The 20,700-nt window shown below is 36.3% G+C and overlaps 4 protein-coding genes across 8 annotated transcripts; 3 read left to right on the top strand and 1 right to left on the bottom strand.

Moving 5' to 3' along the window:
- Positions 1 to 1,714: 1,714 nt before the first annotated feature.
- LOC103828731 lies at positions 1,715 to 8,403 on the top strand. Of its 4 annotated transcripts, XM_009104360.3 has the most exons (22): positions 1,716 to 2,032; positions 2,507 to 2,726; positions 4,199 to 4,522; positions 4,610 to 4,711; positions 4,788 to 4,847; positions 4,935 to 5,164; positions 5,245 to 5,368; positions 5,464 to 5,673; positions 5,761 to 5,909; positions 5,997 to 6,099; positions 6,170 to 6,265; positions 6,373 to 6,428; positions 6,526 to 6,649; positions 6,747 to 6,809; positions 6,888 to 6,947; positions 7,025 to 7,186; positions 7,261 to 7,334; positions 7,417 to 7,510; positions 7,601 to 7,737; positions 7,807 to 7,887; positions 7,978 to 8,083; positions 8,190 to 8,403. In XM_009104360.3, the coding sequence occupies exons 2-22, from the start codon at positions 2,550 to 2,552 to the stop codon at positions 8,268 to 8,270; spliced, it is 2,613 nt and encodes an 870-aa protein (XP_009102608.1). In that variant the 5' UTR covers positions 1,716 to 2,032; positions 2,507 to 2,549; the 3' UTR covers positions 8,271 to 8,403. The 4 variants fall into 4 exon arrangements, with proteins under 4 accessions (XP_033130724.1, XP_033130725.1, XP_033130723.1 ...); XM_033274833.1 differs by having other exon boundaries at positions 1,715 to 2,032; positions 2,545 to 2,726; positions 6,747 to 6,947; XM_033274834.1 differs by having other exon boundaries at positions 1,715 to 2,032; positions 2,538 to 2,726; positions 6,747 to 6,947.
- Positions 8,404 to 8,635: 232 nt separating this feature from the next.
- On the top strand, positions 8,636 to 18,590 carry LOC103828728. The gene is made up of 14 exons (XM_009104358.3): positions 8,636 to 14,163; positions 14,575 to 14,656; positions 14,990 to 15,093; positions 15,251 to 15,377; positions 15,618 to 15,712; positions 16,036 to 16,159; positions 16,262 to 16,342; positions 16,441 to 16,539; positions 16,652 to 16,807; positions 16,897 to 16,951; positions 17,026 to 17,096; positions 17,381 to 17,425; positions 17,638 to 17,817; positions 17,916 to 18,590. The coding sequence occupies exons 1-14, from the start codon at positions 14,126 to 14,128 to the stop codon at positions 18,357 to 18,359; spliced, it is 1,701 nt and encodes a 566-aa protein (XP_009102606.1). The 5' UTR covers positions 8,636 to 14,125; the 3' UTR covers positions 18,360 to 18,590.
- LOC117126824 lies at positions 10,865 to 13,381 on the top strand. Its single transcript, XM_033275949.1, has 7 exons — positions 10,865 to 11,050; positions 11,836 to 12,094; positions 12,174 to 12,268; positions 12,766 to 12,888; positions 12,963 to 13,120; positions 13,184 to 13,304; positions 13,367 to 13,381. The coding sequence occupies exons 1-7, from the start codon at positions 10,865 to 10,867 to the stop codon at positions 13,379 to 13,381; spliced, it is 957 nt and encodes a 318-aa protein (XP_033131840.1).
- On the bottom strand, positions 18,552 to 20,665 carry LOC103828730 (endo-1,3;1,4-beta-D-glucanase). Of its 2 annotated transcripts, XM_033274837.1 has the most exons (8): positions 20,349 to 20,582; positions 20,190 to 20,211; positions 19,915 to 19,989; positions 19,687 to 19,813; positions 19,402 to 19,492; positions 19,213 to 19,302; positions 19,028 to 19,128; positions 18,569 to 18,867 (listed from the first exon to the last, which is right to left on the bottom strand). In XM_033274837.1, the coding sequence occupies exons 1-8, from the start codon at positions 20,494 to 20,496 to the stop codon at positions 18,727 to 18,729; spliced, it is 795 nt and encodes a 264-aa protein (XP_033130728.1). In that variant the 5' UTR covers positions 20,497 to 20,582; the 3' UTR covers positions 18,569 to 18,726. The 2 variants fall into 2 exon arrangements, with proteins under 2 accessions (XP_009102607.1, XP_033130728.1); XM_009104359.3 differs by lacking the exon at positions 19,915 to 19,989 and having other exon boundaries at positions 18,552 to 18,867; positions 20,349 to 20,665.
- Between the last annotated feature and the right edge of the window lie 35 nt (positions 20,666 to 20,700).

Raw genomic sequence — 20,700 nt, 5'->3', positions numbered from 1 at the left:
TAATCTCCATGATTCCTCTTAAACCCATATTGGATTTCAGATTAATCATGTAGAGAAATAGATAAGAAATCAACAATAACACAAGAACATAACAATCAAAATCCAAGAGATGAACTTCTCAAGAGAGTTCTTGTGTCTTTCTCAATAGATCAAAGATAAAAGATAATCTGCCTCTGGTGGCTACAAAAGATGTTTAAAACATAGGTTTTCCAAGTGCAAAACGTGCATAATGAAATGACCAAAAGGCCCTTAAGTAAAATAGAAATCGAGCAGATAATAGGCGCGGAGCGACCTCGGCTCGTCGCTCCGACAAGTCGCTCCAGGCTTCGGGAGCGACCTCGCTGGGTCGCTGCGAGAGGTCGCTCCGAGAGCGATTTCTTGTCTCCGGGAACCAAGATGGCGAGCGACTTCTCCCTGTCGCTCTGGACAGGTCGCTCCAAGCTTCGGGAGCGACCTCGCTAGGTCGCTCTGAGAGGTCGCTCCAGGGTCATCTAAGACTGTTCGGAGTAATGAGAACGCGAGCGACTTCATGGCGTCGCTTTAGGAAGGTCGCTCTGAGAAGTGGGACACAGCGACTTCGTGATGTCGCTCCGGGAGGTCGCTCCCATGCTCGGTTCGTTCAATGGTCACCTTTTCACCTCTTTTGAGCTCCAAATAGCCTCATGTGGTATTCCAGTACCTAATAGAGACTCATGTATGCAAAATGCAACCTAAACATGTCTGAAACCTAATCTATATGATGAAAATGCTCATGGATGAATGGATAAAACAATGCAAATATGCAAGATATCACAAGACGCCTCTCGGGTCATAACCGAATGGCTAATCTAGCTCTGATACCACTTGTAACGCCCCGACCGCATACTAATGGTCTTTCCACGTCCGCTCACTCGGCATGTTGGCCCCATCACATCCGACAGGCGGTGCGTTAATTTTCCAAACCTCGAAAGATTTTTTTACTGACCATGCAATCACCACATGACCTTTTCATGTATTTTGACATCACTCACACGCTATCGCGAATCACTTTCCAGTAGGTCACCCATAATTTTATTATTCCATCCAAAGCACGCTTAACTTTTGAATGTTGAACAGATGTGTGACGAAAAGGTAAAAGTTAAATATTGAACAGATGTGTGACGAAAAGGTAAGTCAACTTCTGTAATATAGGTAGTCAAATCAGTTTTTTTTAGTCTTTACATATATCACAGTTCTGCATGTTATAAAATGTGTCCATGTTTAATCATCACCGATAAGAAAACTATTGGTAGTTGTAATGCAACGTCTTTTCTCTTTTTAACCAAATAAAATATCATTAATCAGACTCAAACTAACAAATGAGATTAGAGTGATGTTGACGAAGAAAAGGAAATGAATCACATTAAAAAGTAATGGTGGTAAATAAAGAAAGTAAGAACAGAAACAAGATTGTATATAGATTCTTAGGGAATATATTAATTAAAACTAATTAAAATACTGAAAACGAGATAATTAGAGTGATGTTGATGAAGAAAAGGCCCAATTGTAAATAAGAAACAAGAAGCATCCGAGTACATTGAATAAAAGATAGGGAATATATTAATTAAAACTAATTAAAATACTGAAAACGAGATAATTAATTACATAAACCAAACGTCGAGTGTTTGAAAGTCAATAGCCAAACATGGCTTTAACTTGTGGGCTATATCCTATATATATGGCGATCCATTGCCATATATGAATACAAAACAACCTGTGGCTGGCTTATCTCTTTGGCACAAGTGCTCCCCTCAAAATCAGCCAATAGTTTTGCTTACTCCAAAATTCTTCAATCTCACTCTATTCTCTCTTCACTTTTAGTCTAGCTTTTGTTGTTTTTTTTCAGTTTAATCCCATTTTAAGTGAAAAAATAACAAAAACACAATTTCAGTTTCTCAATTCCAAGAAATCCGGAGATCTTCGTATCTACTCTAGACTCATTCCAGTGAACTGCTGAATATCCATTTCCAGATCGAAATCCATTGTGTTCCAAGTTGGAAAAAAAAAAGAAGAGGTAACATTTCTAACTACATTTCTCTGTCTTTAAACAAAGTTATTGATTGGTCAGTCTCTGCACATGCATATGCTTGTACATATATGAATAAATTCCGGAATGAGATAAAAAAAAGGTTGGTGTTATGAGAGGATAGAAGAAAGGTCACTATAGATTTGAGTCTACCATTGTTGTTTGTCGTCTTTAATGCAAATATTAGATGTGATGGTAGTAGTAGAAGAAGAAGAAGGGTCACTAATAAATTCGAGTCTGCCATTGTACTCATCTTCTTGAATGCAAATACATTTCTCCTTTTGTTAAATAAAAGATTCGAGTCTGCTACCATTGTATTCTTAAAAAAAAATGGGAATTTTATAATTACTTTTATATCTTTTTTTTTTGCAATTTCTTTAATGAAAAACTTGGTCTTCGCATATCCATTGAGAATCTAATCCGTTGTATCAGGTCAATGTAACTTATTTTTCTACAATGCAGGCTGATAAGTTTCATTGAATATATTTTTCTGTAAAAAGGAAAAATGAAAGTGGCGGTGATAGGAAGTGGAATAAGTGGATTAGGAAGCGCCTACGTTCTTGCTACTCAAGGAGTCGAAGAACTCGTTTTGTACGAGAAAGAAGAGTCATTAGGTGGTCATGCTAAAACGGTGCGTTTTGATGGAGTTGACTTGGACCTTGGATTCATGGTCTTCAATCGTGTACGTATCCCTCTCCCTTTCGCTCATTTCTTAATTCTTTTTGATCAAATATATTTGTTTTATAGAAATAAATCACTAGAAAAAGGTATTATATATCTCTGGAATTTTTGTTCAAAAAAAAAATATATATCTCTGGAATTTTCCATTTTCGTGAAAAATGACTGATGATAATGGAGGCATTTGCTTTATGTGTCCCACTGTCCACAGATGGACCATATCAGTGTTGTGAGTTTATTTGAATTTTCTTAATATATAATCAATTTTTTCTAAAACCTTTTTTTTTCCTTTTTACCATTACTATTGTGCTTTTAATTTACACTGGAGCTTGATCCGCGCAGCCGCGCGGGTATTAATTTTTGGTTTACAAAAAAAAATATTTATCTTATATAAATGGTAATATATGTTTTTAAAATTTATATTAAATAATTATTTAATATATTTCTAAACACAATCATTTTAGAATTAATAATGAATAATTTTATTTTATTTTTTGATCCGTCAACTATTACAACCCTATTTTTAAAATATAACTCGTGTGTTCGTGCAAATGTATTTTTTATGGATCAAAATTTTAATGTAAAATAAAATAGTTATCTATTTTTGTATTTGATTTATATGATTAAATAATTTAATATATTATTTAAAATTTTGTGGTTTTTATTATGTATTTTTATAACACTTTTATGTTTTTTAGACGTAGTTAATATACCAAAATAAAAAATAACCACCCGGTAATAATAAAATCTTGTTATATTTTTGACATTGATTAAGTATAATTTATTGTTTACCCAGATTATAGAAAACATTTTTTAAATAAATAAATATAATTTGTTATACTTTATTTTAGGAAAATGCATTAATTAAACTATAAAAGACAAGAATGCTAAAAGGTAGGTAAATTTATTACTTCAGTGGCATTCAAATGTAAATAACTTTGAAAACTAAGGAGCAATTTATATTGGTACTTCTCTTTTAATAATAGAGATATCTGTCCAAATCTACTAACTGGAAATTTATATTTCACCAACGTTTTTATAACGATACAACTGTTTTCCATGGTCTGGCCTACATGGTATTCAAATAAAGACCAACTAGGGATTTTTATTGATAGGATGTTTTTGTCGTTCTTATAAGACAAAACAATTGTGATTTTAAAAAAAAAAATGTCATGAAAACGATAGAACAGCTCATAATCATCTTGTGACCATTCATCTTTTCTATATACACCTTTATCCATTGTTAGCAATTTCACGTTGGAATTTTCTCCATATCTGATAACAAACAAGTTAGAGTTGATTAGTGATGATACACACATAATTCATATCAGACAAAATTAATCTCAATATTTTATGAAACTATAATATAAGTTAACAAATCTGAATCTTTGAACATTTTATATGAAAGTTTGTTTATATATGATTTTCCTTGCTTGAACTTTTGATGTTGAGCATACATATGTATCTATTTGATAGGTAACATATCCAAACATGATGGAGTTCTTCGAGAATCTTGGAGTAGACATGGAGATTTCAGACATGTCTTTCGCAGTAAGCCTTGACAATGGCAAAGGATGTGAATGGGGAAGCCGCAACGGTGTGTCTGGCTTATTTGCTCAGAAGAAGAACGCTCTAAACCCTTATTTCTGGCAAATGATCAGAGAGATCGTTAAGTTTAAAGAAGACGTTTTAAGATACATCGAAGAGCTCGAGGCTAACCCTGACATCGATCGAAGTGAAACCTTAGGAGAGTTCCTCAATGGTCGTGGATACTCTGAGATGTTTCAGAAAGCTTACTTGGTGAGGGTTCTTATTTACTTGCTCCGTTAAAATGAATGTTCGAAGTTTACTTGGACGAGACGTAACATTATATATCTGTGGGGGTAGGTTCCGATATGTGGCTCGATATGGTCATGTCCATCAGATGGTGTTTTAAGCTTCTCTGCTTACTCTGTTCTTTCGTTTTGCTGCAACCACCACCTTCTTCAGGTTCTTAATTTTTTTCTCACACTTCCTCCTTAAACAATCTTCTTGGTGTTTTACCTTATTTTCGTTTGTGTGTTAGATCTTTGGGAGGCCACAGTGGCTAACTGTGGCAGGACGTTCTCAGACTTATGTTGCAAAGGTTCCAAACTAAACCTATGATGTGTTTTAGATGTATTAAGTGTAAGGTGCATATACATTTGAGTCTGACTTGGTACTTGCTTATCAGGTTAGGGCAGAATTGGAGCGACTAGGATGCAAGATCAGAACAAGCTGCGACATTAAATCTGTTTTGACATCTGATGATGGTCGTGTCACTGTAACAAGTGGAGACGGGTCTGAAGAAGTATTTGATAAGTGCATACTGGCTATGCACGCTCCAGATGCTCTGAGATTGCTTGGCGAGCAAGTCACATTTGATGAAACTAGGGTTCTTGGCGCTTTCCGATACGTTTACAGGTTTATAATTCACACCCTTTTTTCATTTCTTTGGTCTAAAATGTTTAAAGTAATTCATAACGTTTCATCCTTGATTGCAGTGATATATATCTTCATCATGACACTGACTTGATGCCGCGGAACCAAGCAGCATGGAGCGCGTGGAATTTCTTGGGAAGCACGGAAAAGAAAGTATGTGTAACATACTGGCTCAACATACTTCAGGTATACAACCACAATCTGCATACTTTATTAACGCCACCTTTGCAAGAAAACTATGAGCTTTTTAAGCTGAATCTTGATGATGTGTAACGGTGCAGAACCTTGGGGAAGACCGTGAACCGTTCTTCGTGACACTTAACCCAGATCAGACTCCAAAGAAAACATTGCTCAAATGGACCACTGGCCATCCTGTGCCTTCTGTTGCAGCTTTGACAGCCTCACAGGAGCTTCACAAGATTCAAGGCAAACGTAACATATGGTTTTGTGGTGCATATCAAGGTTACGGCTTCCATGAAGATGGACTAAAGGCAATGATCTAATTCCACTTAGTTTAATGTTCATTCTCTCTTGATATTGCATTTGTAACTCATAGTTCTGTTGATATGTGTTTTCAGGCTGGTATGGCGGCTGCACGAGGTTTGCTAGGGAAAGAAGCAGCTCTTCTGAACAATCCAAGACATATGGTTCCTTCTCTAACCGAAACAGGAGCACGACTTTTTGTTACTAGGTTCTTGGGACAGTTCATATCAACTGGTTGTGTAACGTGAGTCTCACCTGATCTCTACTCAACTTAGATTAGAGTATGTTTCACAAATTGTTACATTAACACTTACCTCCATGAACTGAACAGGATACTGGAAGAAGGAGGAACAATGTTCAACTTTGAGGGAAAAGATCCTACTTGTCCTTTGAAATCTGTCCTCAAGATTCACAGTCCTCAGTTTTACTGGAAGGTATGAAAAAAGTTATGATTAGTCTATCTATAGCTCAAGAACCTGATTTTTTTTTATTCTTTATTCTCAGGTTATGACACAAGCAGATTTGGGACTTGCAGATGCTTATATCAATGGAGATTTTTCATTCGTTGATAGAGACTCAGGACTTTTGAATTTCATGATGGTACATACATACTTGCAGAAACATAGAGACTGAGTCTATTCTTCTTCTTCATTCTTGTTTCGTTTGAGCTAGTTTTAATGTTTATCTTCTTGGTTATATTTGAACAGATTCTCATTGCCAACAGAGATCTTTCCTCACCAAAGTCAAATCTTGCTAAGAAGAGGTATAAGCTTATATAGCTTTCTGCATAAGTGAGATATAACTTCTGTTCAAAATATCATTTCCTAAACTTTCACTTGTATGGTTTGATGTTCTTTCAGGGGATGGTGGACACCAATGTTTCTAACTGCCGGTGTAGCATCTGCTAAGTATTTTCTAAAGCATGTCTCTAGACAGAACACTTTAACACAAGCTCGCAGGAACATTTCTCGTCACTATGACCTTGTATGTTACTTAACATCTCCACTTCTCTTAAAACCTAGATGAACGTTTCCTTGCTCTTTTGAACTATAATCATAATCTTTGCTTCATCAATTCACAGAGCAACGAGCTTTTCGGTTTATTCTTGGATGATACCATGACTTACTCCTCTGCAGTATTCAAGGTGACCATAAAAACAACTCCCTCTTTTTTTACTTCTCTTACCTTGCTTATGATTCTGACTTCAACCTTTTGTTTACAGTCAGATGATGAGGATCTGAGAGCTGCTCAGATGAGAAAAATATCTCTTCTAATTGATAAGGTAAGAAAAGAACATGTTCTTGCTTTAGAACAAGAACTTCTCTGTTCTGTAATAACCATAGAGAGAGACATTTTCAGGCGAGAGTAGAGAAGCACCATGAGGTTTTGGAAATTGGATGTGGATGGGGAACTTTGGCCATAGAAGTTGTGAGAAGAACTGGATGCAGATACACTGGCATCACATTATCTATTGAACAGCTTAAATATGCAGAAGAGAAAGTGAAAGAAGCTGGACTTGAGGTCTGAATATTCATCTATTGATCTTGTTTCTTATTTCCTAGGCTATTACTAATCATATAACTTCTGAATCATAGGACCGGATCACCTTTAAGCTCTGCGATTATCGTCAACTATCTGATGCTCACAAATATGATAGAATCATATCTTGGTAATATATTTTTTCCTGTCCCTTGTATATAAATGTCTTATATGTTTTATGAGCCTATGACATAGAAATTTGGATGTTTCAGTGAGATGCTAGAAGCAGTTGGCCATGAGTTTATGGAGATGTTCTTCAGTCGCTGTGAAGCTGCGCTTGCAGAAAACGGTCTAATGGTCTTGCAGGTTCACAATAGTTTGTTTCTTCACTTGTTAAGACATTCTCTAATGTTTTCATAAAACATTGATGGTTTTATAATGTTTTGATCATAACAGTTCATATCGATACCCGAAGAGCGTTACAATGAGTATAGACTAAGCTCAGATTTCATTAAGGAATACATATTCCCAGGTGGATGCCTTCCTTCCTTAGCAAGAGTTACTTCTGCCATGTCCTCTTCTTCTAGGCTATGGTAAAATCTTTTTGTTTCTTTTATTTTGCTATCTATTTATTAAACATATCTAACAATGAAGTATTACAGCATTGAACATGTTGAGAATATTGGAATTCATTACTACCAAACATTGAGAATGTGGAGGAAGAACTTCTTGGACAGACAAAAGTAAGACAAATATTGAAAATCTATTCTCTGATTTACTCTTTTTGCTTCCTTCTGCTTACTAACATGTACAAAAAATACTACTTTGTGCAGGCCAATCATGGCTCTAGGATTTGATGATAAGTTCATAAGGACATGGGAGTATTATTTTGATTATTGCGCAGCTGGTTTCAAGACTCTTACCCTTGGAAACTACCAGGTAAAAGATATACTAGAAAAATAAGCATGATTCTTAATTTCAATCCACAATGAGGTTTTTAATGGTATTTTAACTTATTGTGTGAACAATTACAATTAAATTGCAGGTGGTGTTCTCGCGTCCAGGGAACGTAGCTGCATTCGCTAATTCATACAAGGGATTTCCTTCCGCTTATTATGTCGCCTGAGAGCAAAAAGATTACATTGCTTACTTCTCGATCTTTTTATACAATCAATCTGAAAAACTATGATTGCTTATTTATTGTGTTGAATGTGAAAGTTTGATGAATAAAATAAAAGTTGTTTGCACCCAAAAAAAAAGTTACTCCACAAAAAAAAGATGCCTGTAAAAATGCTCTAGGCTACATGGCTGATTAATGTACAAGGATAAAGTTTGTGCCAAAAGATTCATTGTCAACTTCACTGGATAAAGTTTAGTACAGTGTTGCCTTACCATGAAATTGCCAAACTCTATAGTTCACCTAAATAAAATCAATTAGAAGCAATACACCAACACGTTACACACAACATTTTTTTTTTTTTGCTAAGAATGTTAATTTCATTAAAGATAAGAGATTTGTTCTACAAAGTAGTTAAATCTTTTCAAAAAATGCTCTGGCAAAAAGAAAGGTAAAAAACAGAGCAACTTTTTTCGAAACAAAAGGTCAACACCCTAATCTATAGAATGGTGAGAAAGAAGGTGGGTCATATGCGCCAACAAGCCATTAGGTTTGAAAAGCGCTTTCGCTTTCTCCAAGCGTTGATGGTGTTGATGGTATGCCTATTTATCTCCCTGAAAGTAGACAAAGGAGGAGTTAAGGCTTGGTTGTGCAACATGTTGTTTCTCTGCTTCCAGATGTTGTAAATGAGAGCCTGAGCCACGATCATGCGGAGGCGTGACGGAGCCGCAGACGAGGAAGAAGATAGCCACAACACGAGCTCATCCCAGTTTGTGAAGACAGGAACCGTGTCTCTGAATCTACGACGAGATTCAGACCATAGGGCCTCAGCAAAAGGACAAGAGAGCATCAAGTGGTCCCTTGTTTCCGGCTGAGAAGAGCAGATACAGCACACTGAAGGGAGCTGCATTCCCCAAGCCGCAAGTCGAGAACGGGTAGGGAGCCTATTCAAATTTGTGACCCACATGTGGAAAGCATGCTTAGGCGTTGCACCGCTGTACCAGATGAACTTTGCAAACGGCTGGGGGGGCGCGCGCTGTCTCAGAACTTCCCAAGTCTTTGCTGAGGAGAATGAGAGGTTGGTGTCGCCATTAGTAGACCACACAACATGCTCTGTATGAATGTATCGTTTATGACTTGCATGATATTAGTTACATTTCTTAGGTACTTTAAGTCTTTATGAGATATGCTGTAGTTTCGTCATGACTGTTGCGTACACTCAAATGTCAATCTATACTGTCCCAAAATGCCAAACCTTTTTTACCAAAAAAAAAGAAGCCAAACCTTGTGATCTTATCTCTGAGTCTCTCTGACCAAGAACTCGTTATCAGCATGTTTATTATTTAATTTATCATAATTCGTTACACCTTTTCATTGGAAAAAAATCTTTAAACTAGTACTTAGTTTTTTTTAATGGTCAAAGAAAAAAAATAGTAGGTTGTTTATGATGTAAACGCCAAGCTCTATTTCCACCTAAAAGAATGCAAAGGTTGTCAGTCAGCAGGTTTTTGCAGACTTGCAAGCAACAAACAACAAAATGCATATCCTTAACTTATCTATTATCTAAATTATACTGGTTACCATTTTTGCAAATGAAATTATCAAAATGTTATTGAAATTAATTAATTATTTGTGTGTTTTTCATATCTGAATATCTGAAAATATATTGCAAAATCTTATATCATTCATTTTAGAAAAAAATCTTATATTATTTAACAAATTTTTGTTGTTCGTTATACTTTTGTGAAGAAGATGTTAGTTGATTAACATAGTTTATAAGTGTTATTCAAATTTCAGATCATAAACATTTACACGAAGACCATGTAAGACTTTCGATTTGATATATGATCTTATACTGATCGATACTAGATCATATAAAATCTACAGCAACTATCAGATATTTCTGAATAATCTGTTGATACCTAGAATTGTGGTAATTAAAAAATAATAACTGTGGTAATTAAAATTTAAATGATGTGATTCATGTGAAACCTATATTTTGGATAAAATCTTCTACTCTCTTCCCATGCTTTACAATAATTAAGAAATGATTATATGATATAAGTAAATCTGTAAAAAAAAGAATCAACTATATAAAAGGGATTAATTTAGGAGCTTTTAAGGGGTACCACATGGGTAAAATAATCTTCACCTATCAAACTGTCATGTCACTAGCAGACTGGACTTCGAATTAAAATTGCAATAAAAGGTTTGGGCTTTGTTGTTTACAAAATTGGCTACGATTTACCGGTGGGCCAGGTAAAGAAAAATCTCGCAGCCCAGCCCATTAACCCTAATCGCCGTCTTCGTAAAACTAAAGCTAAAGCTCGCTCATCCTCTCAGTAACTCTAATCGCCGTCTCTCCCATTTTTCTTTCTGCATGGCGATTCTCTTCGTTTCCCCAAACTCTTCCCGCATAACGCCTCCGATGAAAGGGCTGGAACTTCAATGTTTTCCCTTAAAGCCTCCATTCAAGATCCCTACGGACCTTCCACATCCGCCCTCCAACTTCTATCTAGATCCCTATTTATACCCTTATCTCTCTTACCTCAGATCATACCCTTATCTCTCTTACTTCAGATCGTTAGCTCTATACTCTAATCATGGCGAAAGAGACTGCAATCCGCACCGGCGAAGCTTCTCCTCCTCTCCTCTTCCGACATGTTTCACCAGGACCAGGATATTCCACCATGCAGTTTAGGCTTCTTCATTTCTGGGATGCTCGCAAGAATGTCAAAGGAGGACCATGCATCCTTCTTGGGATCGAGATGCTTATGATCGATGCGGAGGTATGTCTTCATGTCTCATTAGATTAGCATATATATATGGGTAATTTATTGGAAAAAAACTTGATTTATTTATTTGAAATTATATTAGCGTAACCTAGATTTGTTTCCATGTCTCATTGTTGTTCATGTATATTATATAGCGTGATAGAGATTAGAACTGGAAAGTTTTTTTCTGTAGCCTTAAACGCTTTTAATCTTTATTGTCTCATTAGATTAGCGTATATATTGAGATGATTTATTGGAAAAAAAACTTGATTTATTTATTTGAAATTATATTAGCGTAACCCAGATTTGTTTTCATGTCTCATTGTTGTTCATATACCTATTATATAGTGTGATAGAGATTAGAACTGGAAAGTTTGTTTATGTAGCTTTAAATGCTTTTAATCTTTATGTCTCATTAGATTAGCGTATATATTGGGATGATTTATTGGAAAAAAACTTGATTTATTTATTTGAAATTATATTAGCGTATAACCCATATTTGTTTTCCTGTCTCATTAATCACTTGATAGTGCTGTGATATAGAGTTTTCCTGTCTTATTAATCACTTGATAGTGTTGTGATATAGATTAGATTAGTATAGAACATTGAGTAATACTGAAACTGGAAATTTTGTGTTTGTTGCCTTATATCTTTCTAACTGGAAATTTTGTTTTTGTTGCCTTATATCTTTCTAATTGAGCGGTTATAATAAAAAAATATTGCTCAAATAACACACTCTAATTTGAGCTATTCAACTGGCTCAGTATTGTTTCTCTGTTCTGTAAGGAACTTTGTCTCAGGGGTTCATTGGTCAGAACCGTCGCAACCAGTATGAGAAAGAGCTCCAGCGTGGGAGAATCTACACACTGACAAGCTTCTATGCGTCCAACAGCAAGGTGATGTACCATGTTGCTGATCAGAGGCTGGTAATTTGCATCTCCCACGCCTCTGCTCTGTCGAAGGTTGAAGAAGACATTGAAGGCATTTTGATAGAGCGCTTCAGGGTCCATTCTTTTTCAGATTTTGAAGCCAACTGCGATCTCAGAGGGGATCTTCACGGTAAGGTTTAAATATTTTCTTATCATGTTTAACCATTCCAAGTGGTTAAATTTGTATTGCGTGTAACTGTTTGTTGTAGATGTTGTTGGCCACCTTAAGCTGGTTGATGGCCAGGCTCTCCATCAGCGTCCGGTTTTGTGCACCAATGATGACTTAGCTTCTCGGAAAGTGATGGTCCATTTGCAGCTTAAAGACTAAGCTGTTGTAGTTCGACCAATACATAAATATCATTTTCTAATTTATGATTCTTACTTAAATTAAACATCTTCTCTTTGTTAACTGCAGCGGTCCAGTGATTAACGTCTACCTATGGGACGAGGCCGCATAAAGTTTTCGCCTTAAGTTTGATGCAAGTGCAGCCACTCCAACTGTTCTATTGGTCATAACGGTCAATCCTAAGAGCCTTGGTGGTGATCTTTCACACTCAATATAAGAATTCCTGATCACTCACACTCAGTTAGATAAACCTACCACTAACTGTTTCTATATTGACAGGAAAATTGTGTCTAAGTTCAATGTCCTCTTCAAAAGTGTTTTTGGATGAAAAAGGTTAACCCCACCAAAGAATACTTGGCCTGGTTAGTATTTTATCTTTTTAGAAACAATCTATAGATTAGTCTATTATGTGTTTAACACCTTTGATGATCGCCTGATTTAAAATTCTTTGCAAGGTTGACCACGAACCCTTCTGGAACCCTTCTGTAACTTCTTTGGTGAACCCTGTTGAGGTGGTCAAAGTTGAGACTCTCACAATAAGTGAGATTGCCGCCTTCCTCAAGCGTCAGCCTGCTCAAGTAATCCCATTCCGTTTTTAGAATCAAACACTTTTCTCAATGTAGTTGCTGACAACCCTAGGATGTGATTTCAGGTTGCCTACTTTGACTGCATTGCCACAATTGATGATGTCAAGCTTAGCACTGAGTGGTATTACATTGCTTGCAAAGATTGCCAGACCAAGTTAAACCGTGGGCCGACAACATTGCTTTGTCCAAAATGCGGGAATGAAAATGCTACTGCAGTAGCCAAGTAAGTTTCTCCTCTCATATATGTTTTCAATCGACAATGTATAATCACTTGGTTTTTAACCAGATATTGGGTGGAGTTGTCTGTCTATGATAATGAGGAGCATTGCACGTTCATCATTCTCGGAGATGCTGGGAAAGATCTCACATGCAAGAAAGCAACAGAGTTGATCGATGCTTATGTTCAGGTAATTGTTGTTCTGTTGATAAATGATAATTTCTATAATCTTGACACTTATTTTAATCATAGAGTCTACCAAATTGATAAATGTATTATGTTATATTAGGAAAATGGTGAAGATGCTGCTGAGCTTGAAATTCCACTGCTACAATGTTTTATTGATACAATAGGCCAGATAAAAAAAATTCAGAATCAAGGTGGCTCACTACAACTTCACTTCTACCCTACCAAAATAGTTTCACCAGCAGATTTACCACCAAAGAATGTTTTTCTAAAGTAATAACAATGTCTCTTCATATATATAGCATGGAATAAAAAATAAATAGTTTTTTTCTAAAGTAATGTATTCACTTTTATAGGGTGTTGTTATTGAATAAGAGGATTTGAAAGAATGAAATAAGTTGATAACCGATTGAATTTCAAAATTTGAAATAGATTTATGTTAATACTCATATCGTGACGATAAAAAAAAAGTGTATTAGAGCCAAATACTAAGTCATAAATTTCGTAAGGGGCAAAAATATTGGTTACTTACAAGTTTTAAATACTTTATTAATTAATATATTAACATGAAATGGAAAAAGAAAAACAAACAAACAGTCTCCAGCCTCAACAACAATAATCCGTTATAAAAAGCGTCTATCTTTCCCTTTCGATCTCTCTCTCTTTCTCTCTGAAACAACTCACCATCTTCTTCGACTTAGGGCTTTTTACAGGCCAAATTGCAGTTTTTAATTAATCGAATCATTTCGGTTCGAGTTGACGAATCGAGAGAAGATAAAGATATATTATGAGAAAAGAGTGATAATTTTATTTTTGATTCTGGAAATGGAGCAGCTTGTCAACTTCATCATTCGACCTCCAAGGTTTGTCAACCTTCCTCCCTTCCTTCCTCTTTTGATTTGTCTTTAAAGCTTTCATCTTTCGATTTCCTGATTTCGGAATTGTTATCGTAAGTATTAGATTCGGTCGTGTAGGAATTGAATTTTAGATTTGTCATTTAGTTGTCCGCTTCGAAACCCCTTTTGCAGTTTGTCTTCTTCCTACTTAGCATTCATATCAACTTGTACTTGCTTGACCTTCTTTTGATCAGAAGAATCAATTTTTTTTTACTGGGCACCCACGTGCTCTCTTCTGAACATTTACCACTCAGATTCTACTGTTTATATTTGATATTACTGTTTAAGACTTGTGAGACGTTACTATGTTATAAAACATCCGCCAGATTATTGTTTCATTTTGTTTATTTGACTTGTTATGTGAAATTGTGAATGCAGAGCTGAGTATGACCCGGAACATGATCTCTTGGAAAAGGACTTCATGATGAAAGGCAGGTGGTATCAAAGAAAAGATTTAGAGGTAACAAAATCTTTCTTTTTTCGTTTCTCATCTTATGTAAAACAAAATTTGGATGTCTCTAGTCATATATGGGATTTGCAACCCAACACGTGTGTTGTTTGTTTGTTTTTTTTTTTTTTGATAAAAAACGTGTGTTGTTTGTTCTTAGTCAAAAGTCTATTTATTGAAAGATAAGTTGTGTGTATGTAGTTTTTGAACCTTATTAAAGGGAAACTGATCAGAATTGTTTGTCAACTCCTCATTAGTAAGTGAATAGTGTTTTTTCATTAGCTTTTTTTTTTGTGTTTTCTTGTTCCTCGATTGAGTGTTGTTATTTGGATGCGTTTTTGGCAGATTAAAAACAGTAGGGGAGATGTTCTCCAGTGTAGTCATTACATGCCTGTTGAACGCCCTGAAGGAAAACCTTTGCCCTGCGTAATATATTGCCATGGTAACAGGTACGTACATGAACGTTTTTGACAAAGATCTTTTGTGCTATTAACTATCATATTTGTTAACGTTGTACAGTATTTCCTTTTACCCTTTTGTTTCCTGTTGAGGACCATCGTGATTTTTTAGCATTACTTAATGGTTCCCTGCAACTTTGTCATTCAGTGGATGTAGAGCGGATGGTAGTGAAGCCGCAATTATGTTGCTGCCTTCAAACATCACAGTTTTCACTCTTGACTTTTCGGGATCTGGTCTCTCTGGCGGGGAACATGTCACCTTAGGCTGGAACGAAGTATGTGCTCCTTTCATCATTCTTGTTTATCTCTTCTAGTTCTTCAAAATACATTTAGCATTTTCCTTATCCGCTACAGAGGCATCCTATCTTTATCTGTATGAACACATATTCCATTTGATTTTGGTCCTTCACCAGTTTCTCTGTGTCTTTTTCTTCACCTAGAAAATTACTGTTTATTCTGAGAGATTGGTGATCGTTCTTCTGAACAATTGGTAAACCTGTTGTGAGTGTTTGCAGAAGGATGATCTGAAGGCTGTTGTTGAGTTTTTGCGTCAGGATGGAAATATATCCCTGATAGGGTTATGGGGGCGTTCAATGGGTGCTGTCACGAGGTTCCTTCCAGTCTCTGATTTGTCAATTTAATAAGAGCATATTCATTTTTCCTTGTTGCATAAAGTTTAAGTAATGGTTTGGAACAGTATCAATGAAAGTAAATCGTACGGGCGATTTATTATGCTGTGAAACTTTCAGTAGCTTTAGAGAGGTGAATAGATACTGTGGTACTTTCCAGTTATTAGCCATACCTAACACATGTCTCACTTGAACCACCATAAGAGCTAAGATGAAGTTGTGAAATAAGCAATTTATTATTGCCATCACTTGTCTTGCGTGCTAAACTGTGATGTCATTGTCTTGATCATCTTTTCTGTTACAGCTTGATGTATGGAGCTGAGGATCCTTCCATTGCAGGAATGATTTTAGATAGCCCCTTCTCCGATTTGGTTGATCTGATGATGGAACTTGTTGATACATATAAGTTCCGTTTACCAAAGTTTACCGTAAGTAATTGTTAGAATCTTTCTGGTGCTATTGTTCTCTCTACTACAAAGTTTTCCACATTGTTTTTTTCTATGGTTTAATCTCTTTCATTGTATGTTCAGGTGAAATTTGCAATACAGTTTATGCGGAGAGCTATTCAGAAAAAAGCAAAGTTCGATATAACGGATCTGAATACCATTAAGGTTGTGTTCTCTACTTAATTGTCTATCTTTTTTGTCATGATCATCCTTCTAGTTGGGAGAGTTTTTGATTGGTAAAATATTTATCTTTCATGCTGCAGGTCGCAAAGTCTAGTTTTGTTCCAGTTTTATTTGGACATGCCTTAGATGATGACTTTATTCGCCCTCATCATTCAGATCTTATATATGAAGCCTACGTAGTAAGTTTCCAATTCTTGCTAGCCTTCCTTCATCTTGCCCATTGTTCATCTTTATATGTTCTCTTCTGCTAGCCTCTATATGCTTTAACATCTTGCTTATGACTATGGGCAGGGTGACAAAAATATCATCAAGTTTGAGGGAGATCACAACTCTCCTCGGCCTCAGTTCTATTTTGATTCGATAAATATCTTTTTCCATAACGTCCTTCGTCCTCCAGAGGTTACGGGGCCGACATTTTATGACCCGTTAGATGAGTACTTAGCAAAGGTAATGTCATCTGGCACTTATGACTGTATACTTTTCTCTCTTGTTTCTGCTTCAAAAAACGTCAATAGTGTTGTTTATTTTATGTTCAGGGCAGTTGGGGCACTATGCATGACACAACTATTCCACAATCATCAGTGCAGAAGAGTGAGTCATACTGGTCTTCCTCATTAAGTTTCTGATATTTGAGCTCAAAGGTGACATCTTTTGTCACTATTCAGGTTTAGCCGGGAGTAGCATCTCTGAGGCAATCAATGAAGTCCGCGTGAAAAGACCCATGAGTCGTACAGATGTCAGTAATTCGTGGCTAATCTTGGTCTTTTTAATTGATAATGTCTAATACAGTTCACTTATGCATAGGTTTGATGTTCTGTTTTCCATAATTCTGATGATAAGCAATCAATTGCTCACCTAACGTTCCGAAATTCCAGTTTTCATATTCCTTCATTGCATTCTGATTATAGAACCTTACAGAAAGAGCTTAAAGCTTATGAATATAGTAAAAGAGAAGGCTGTGGGTTGTAGTTTCAAGCTTTCTTCATCGTAGTATTGATGGGTGTCTATTACTTCGTTCAGGTTCCTTCGAATGTCACATCCAACGGTTCTCCATCAGAAACTAAGGTATAAGATCAGTTTCATTATTTTCTTTCTTGTGTTTATAGTTACTAGTCACCATGTTTAAGCATATGGTCGTTTGATCATATAATGGTAATTAGATGAACAACAGTAGAGAGAGATGTGTTAGGGTGACTCTCTTATATTCTTGTACATAAAAAAATGAAAAGAAATCAAGGAAATGAAGATCGCCATGTGGCATAATGATTTCGTTTCAGGAAAAAGAGAATCATGATGGCCGTGAAGACAGTTCATCATCTCCTGATATGATAAGCTTTGATTTGTCAAATGGTGATCATGATCAGTACCCTCCTCAGCTTGCGATGGCTTTAGATGATGACCAATATCTGGAGTATCACTTGGAGGACATCCCATCTAATGCAGAGGAAGAAGAAAGGGTGAGATTAAAAAAAAAGTGGATATTCTACATTAACTAAACCTTGTAGTATTGTCTCATGTTCTATCGGCATTCTCATAGTCTTATTACTTGGTTCAGATGCTTATGAAAGCAGTGATGGAGTCATTAAAGGACTTGGAAGTGCAAAGTCTTGAGAAAAAAGAATCTCCCGAGAAGAGAGTTCTTGGCAGCAATTCTTTTCAAACTGCACAAGAACCCCTTCTTTCTAGGAAAGAATCAACTTCAACTCAAGCAAACCAGTCAGAGACTACTGATACTGCTTCCAGTCCAGCAACAGTTGGCGGGGATGTAGCACCATCATCTTCCGAGTCCAAAGCTCCAAATGGGACCTCGGATTCTCTAACAGCACCCGTAGATGCTTCTGTGCCTGGCTGCACGAGCCAGAAGGAAAAAGAGAACGGTGACGTGTCGGCAGATACAAAGGCCACAGTGACAGTTGAACGTACTAGTAGCGCATCAGGCAAAGTCTTCGACGGCTTAATACGTAAGTGGGATCTCAACTTCTTCAAAAACAACAAATGATTCCAGTTATTGATAAATTTGATTTTGGGAATTTGGTGAAGTCCGTGCATATATGTCCAAAACTAGTTTGTTTGTTTGTTTGTTTTCAGTGATTTGTCATGATAGGTTTAACATTGTTTGGCTTTGGTTATGATTTTATTCAAATTGTTTGGGTACTTGGCTCTGTATTTGGTGTTCTTTGTCCTATTACTCTTGTTACTAACATTTGATGATTCAATTATTCCTTTGCAAGTACTTGTTTCTAAGAATACACTCAAAGTACTTTATTTGATGATATAGTACATTATTTATTTAAAAAACACTTTTCTTACAGCTTCTCAAGTACTTTATTTTGTGTAAACAAAAGCTTAGACCGTGCCAAAGTTTCTCACTTGACATGGTTGATGAGCCAAACAAGCATGTCCTTATGAGCTTCCTTTGCGGCTTCAACTTCTGATGGATCATTCGGGTCGTACCTAACAGTCCAACCATGTTTGACTCTTGGGAATATCTTCACAAAACTTTTCACCTGCAACATCATACTTCGTTTGCTGGTTAGTTAGATTGCAGGAGATGTAAAAAGAAATCTATCAACTTGAAGATATGAAATAGTTTCTTCTTAAAACAGACGAGCTACTAGAAACTGAAAAACAATAAAGGTAAGTGGATAAGCGGAGCAAAGAAAGTACCTCAGGTTTTGTAGCTAAAACATTTTGGAATTGCTGCACGAGTTTTGGAGGAGTCACTTGATCATACTCAGCTCCTAACACAGAAATTGGAACCTTCACCCCTGGTTCAATCACGGTCATCACATTACCATTAGCAGCAAAAGAGAAGGGAAAACAAGTAAATCAATAATTAAATATCTAATTACCCTTAATATCATCCACCGTAACACGAGAAGGATGTAACAAAACAACAGCTTTAACAAGCTCTTGCTTCGCCAGTTCCACTGCAACTTTTGCTGTGATCAACACACAAGAGGAGAGACAAAAGAGTTCTGTTACAGAATGAATGGAGAAAAGACAGTTGTTAAGATGGGAAGAAGAAAAACAAAACTAACCACCCCAACAGAACCCTGCTGCTCCAACAGTAGTTATGCCTTTGTTCTTCAAGGCATCAACTACTGGCTTTGAGTCCTCAAAAGCCTTATCCTACAAATCCAATGGATTCATTTCAGATAAGGATAAAAACACTGACAATATTCTAGCTTTGGAATCATCAATGAAAACAATCAAACAATAATCCATTCAAATGATCCTGAGAAGGTATGGAAAAGTAGACCACTACAAACCTCAGAGAGAAAAAAAAGACAAAACTGACTTGGATAACGGAAGATGAAACTAACTTGTGGGTGATCTTTTATCCAGATAGGAAGTGGTCGATCCTCGTTCGCGGGATTGTAGGGATCTCCATGGAAGAAGTCGGGAACCACCGCATAGAATCCAGCTTCTGCAACTTTGTCAGCAAGTTTCCTAACAAAGCAAGTTACAACAGTGAATGAAACTTATTTGGAGTGACAGATAAAGCCAAAAAAAAAAAGCTTAATGGAAAGATAAGTCAAACGTTCTAATACAGCTTACGATTAAAAAGCCAACACAAAGAGCCAAGATTAACTCCCACTCCCACTGACACTGAATCTTTCTTACATCTTTACAAAACAATAATGTCGTTAAGATAGTTCTTTTGTAACAGATGAATGAATGTACATTCTTGGGGTTCTATTACAACCAACAAAAATGTGATACAAATCCAGGAATCAACTAAAGGGGATACACACTTTTTATAAGCAATCAAGAAAACATATCCACTTGGGGGTGGGTTCTAGTAATCATCTACAGTAAGTACTACCTCAGTTGTGGAGTTTCATATCCTGCGAACCAAAAAAAAAGAAAAAAAGGAAGTTCTTTTAAATTCTCAAAATCAAACCAAGTTCAGAAAGATTGATTCCCTAGAAAAAACACTTTTAGCTCAATAGTCTCCCAGTAAACAGAGGATAAAAAGACTCACCGAAAACATGAGAGACAAGAACAACGGCGAGCTTTGAGTGAGTTGAACCAGAGACGTAACTGTCGAGGCCGCCTAGCTTCTCTACATGACCCGACCCGCTATTTGGATCCAGCTTAGGCGGGTTCTCTGTACACTGATGACCCGACATATCTTTCCTTTCTTCGCCGACCAAAAAAACAAAGGCTCCTCTCCTCCTCTCCCTCCGTTTTAAGGAACGGTAAGTCAACAACACATTAACCCACACGTGCGTATATAAATCTTCCACAGTTCCACCTAACAGTGCACACGTGCGCTAACTAAAAAGTTAAAAACATAGTTAAAAAGTGATTTTTGTATTTATTTATTTATTTTT

Source organism: Brassica rapa, chromosome A07 (assembly GCF_000309985.2).
Source record: "Brassica rapa cultivar Chiifu-401-42 chromosome A07, CAAS_Brap_v3.01, whole genome shotgun sequence".
Lineage (NCBI taxonomy): Eukaryota > Viridiplantae > Streptophyta > Magnoliopsida > Brassicales > Brassicaceae > Brassica > Brassica rapa.
Note: the sequence above shows the minus strand (reverse complement) of the source record. Positions and strands in the feature narration are given on the sequence as shown.

Bases quoted from the DNA above. Each gene is read 5' to 3' on its own strand.
- LOC103828731 (XM_033274833.1), top strand. From the start codon at position 2,550: ATGAAAGTGGCGGTGATAGGAAGTGGAATAAGTGGATTAGGAAGCGCC. The intron at 4,712-4,787 runs GTTCTTAATTTT...TTTGTGTGTTAG, and splicing joins GCAACCACCACCTTCTTCAG to ATCTTTGGGAGGCCACAGTG. The intron at 8,084-8,189 runs GTAAAAGATATA...ATTAAATTGCAG, and splicing joins TTACCCTTGGAAACTACCAG to GTGGTGTTCTCGCGTCCAGG.
- LOC117126824 (XM_033275949.1), top strand. From the start codon at position 10,865: ATGGCGAAAGAGACTGCAATCCGCACCGGCGAAGCTTCTCCTCCTCTC. The intron at 12,095-12,173 runs GTAAGGTTTAAA...TGTTTGTTGTAG, and splicing joins TCTCAGAGGGGATCTTCACG to ATGTTGTTGGCCACCTTAAG. The intron at 12,269-12,765 runs GTCCATTTGCAG...ATTCTTTGCAAG, and splicing joins TAGCTTCTCGGAAAGTGATG to GTTGACCACGAACCCTTCTG.
- LOC103828728 (XM_009104358.3), top strand. From the start codon at position 14,126: ATGGAGCAGCTTGTCAACTTCATCATTCGACCTCCAAG. The intron at 16,952-17,025 runs GTGAGTCATACT...GTCACTATTCAG, and splicing joins ACAATCATCAGTGCAGAAGA to GTTTAGCCGGGAGTAGCATC. The intron at 17,097-17,380 runs GTCAGTAATTCG...TACTTCGTTCAG, and splicing joins GACCCATGAGTCGTACAGAT to GTTCCTTCGAATGTCACATC.
- LOC103828730 (XM_033274837.1), bottom strand. From the start codon at position 20,496: ATGTCGGGTCATCAGTGTACAGAGAACCCGCCTAAGCTGGATCCAAAT. The intron at 19,814-19,914 runs GTATTAGAACGT...TTGCTTTGTTAG, and splicing joins TGGCTTTTTAATCGTAAGCT to GAAACTTGCTGACAAAGTTG. The intron at 19,129-19,212 runs GTAATTAGATAT...TGATTGAACCAG, and splicing joins TACGGTGGATGATATTAAGG to GGGTGAAGGTTCCAATTTCT.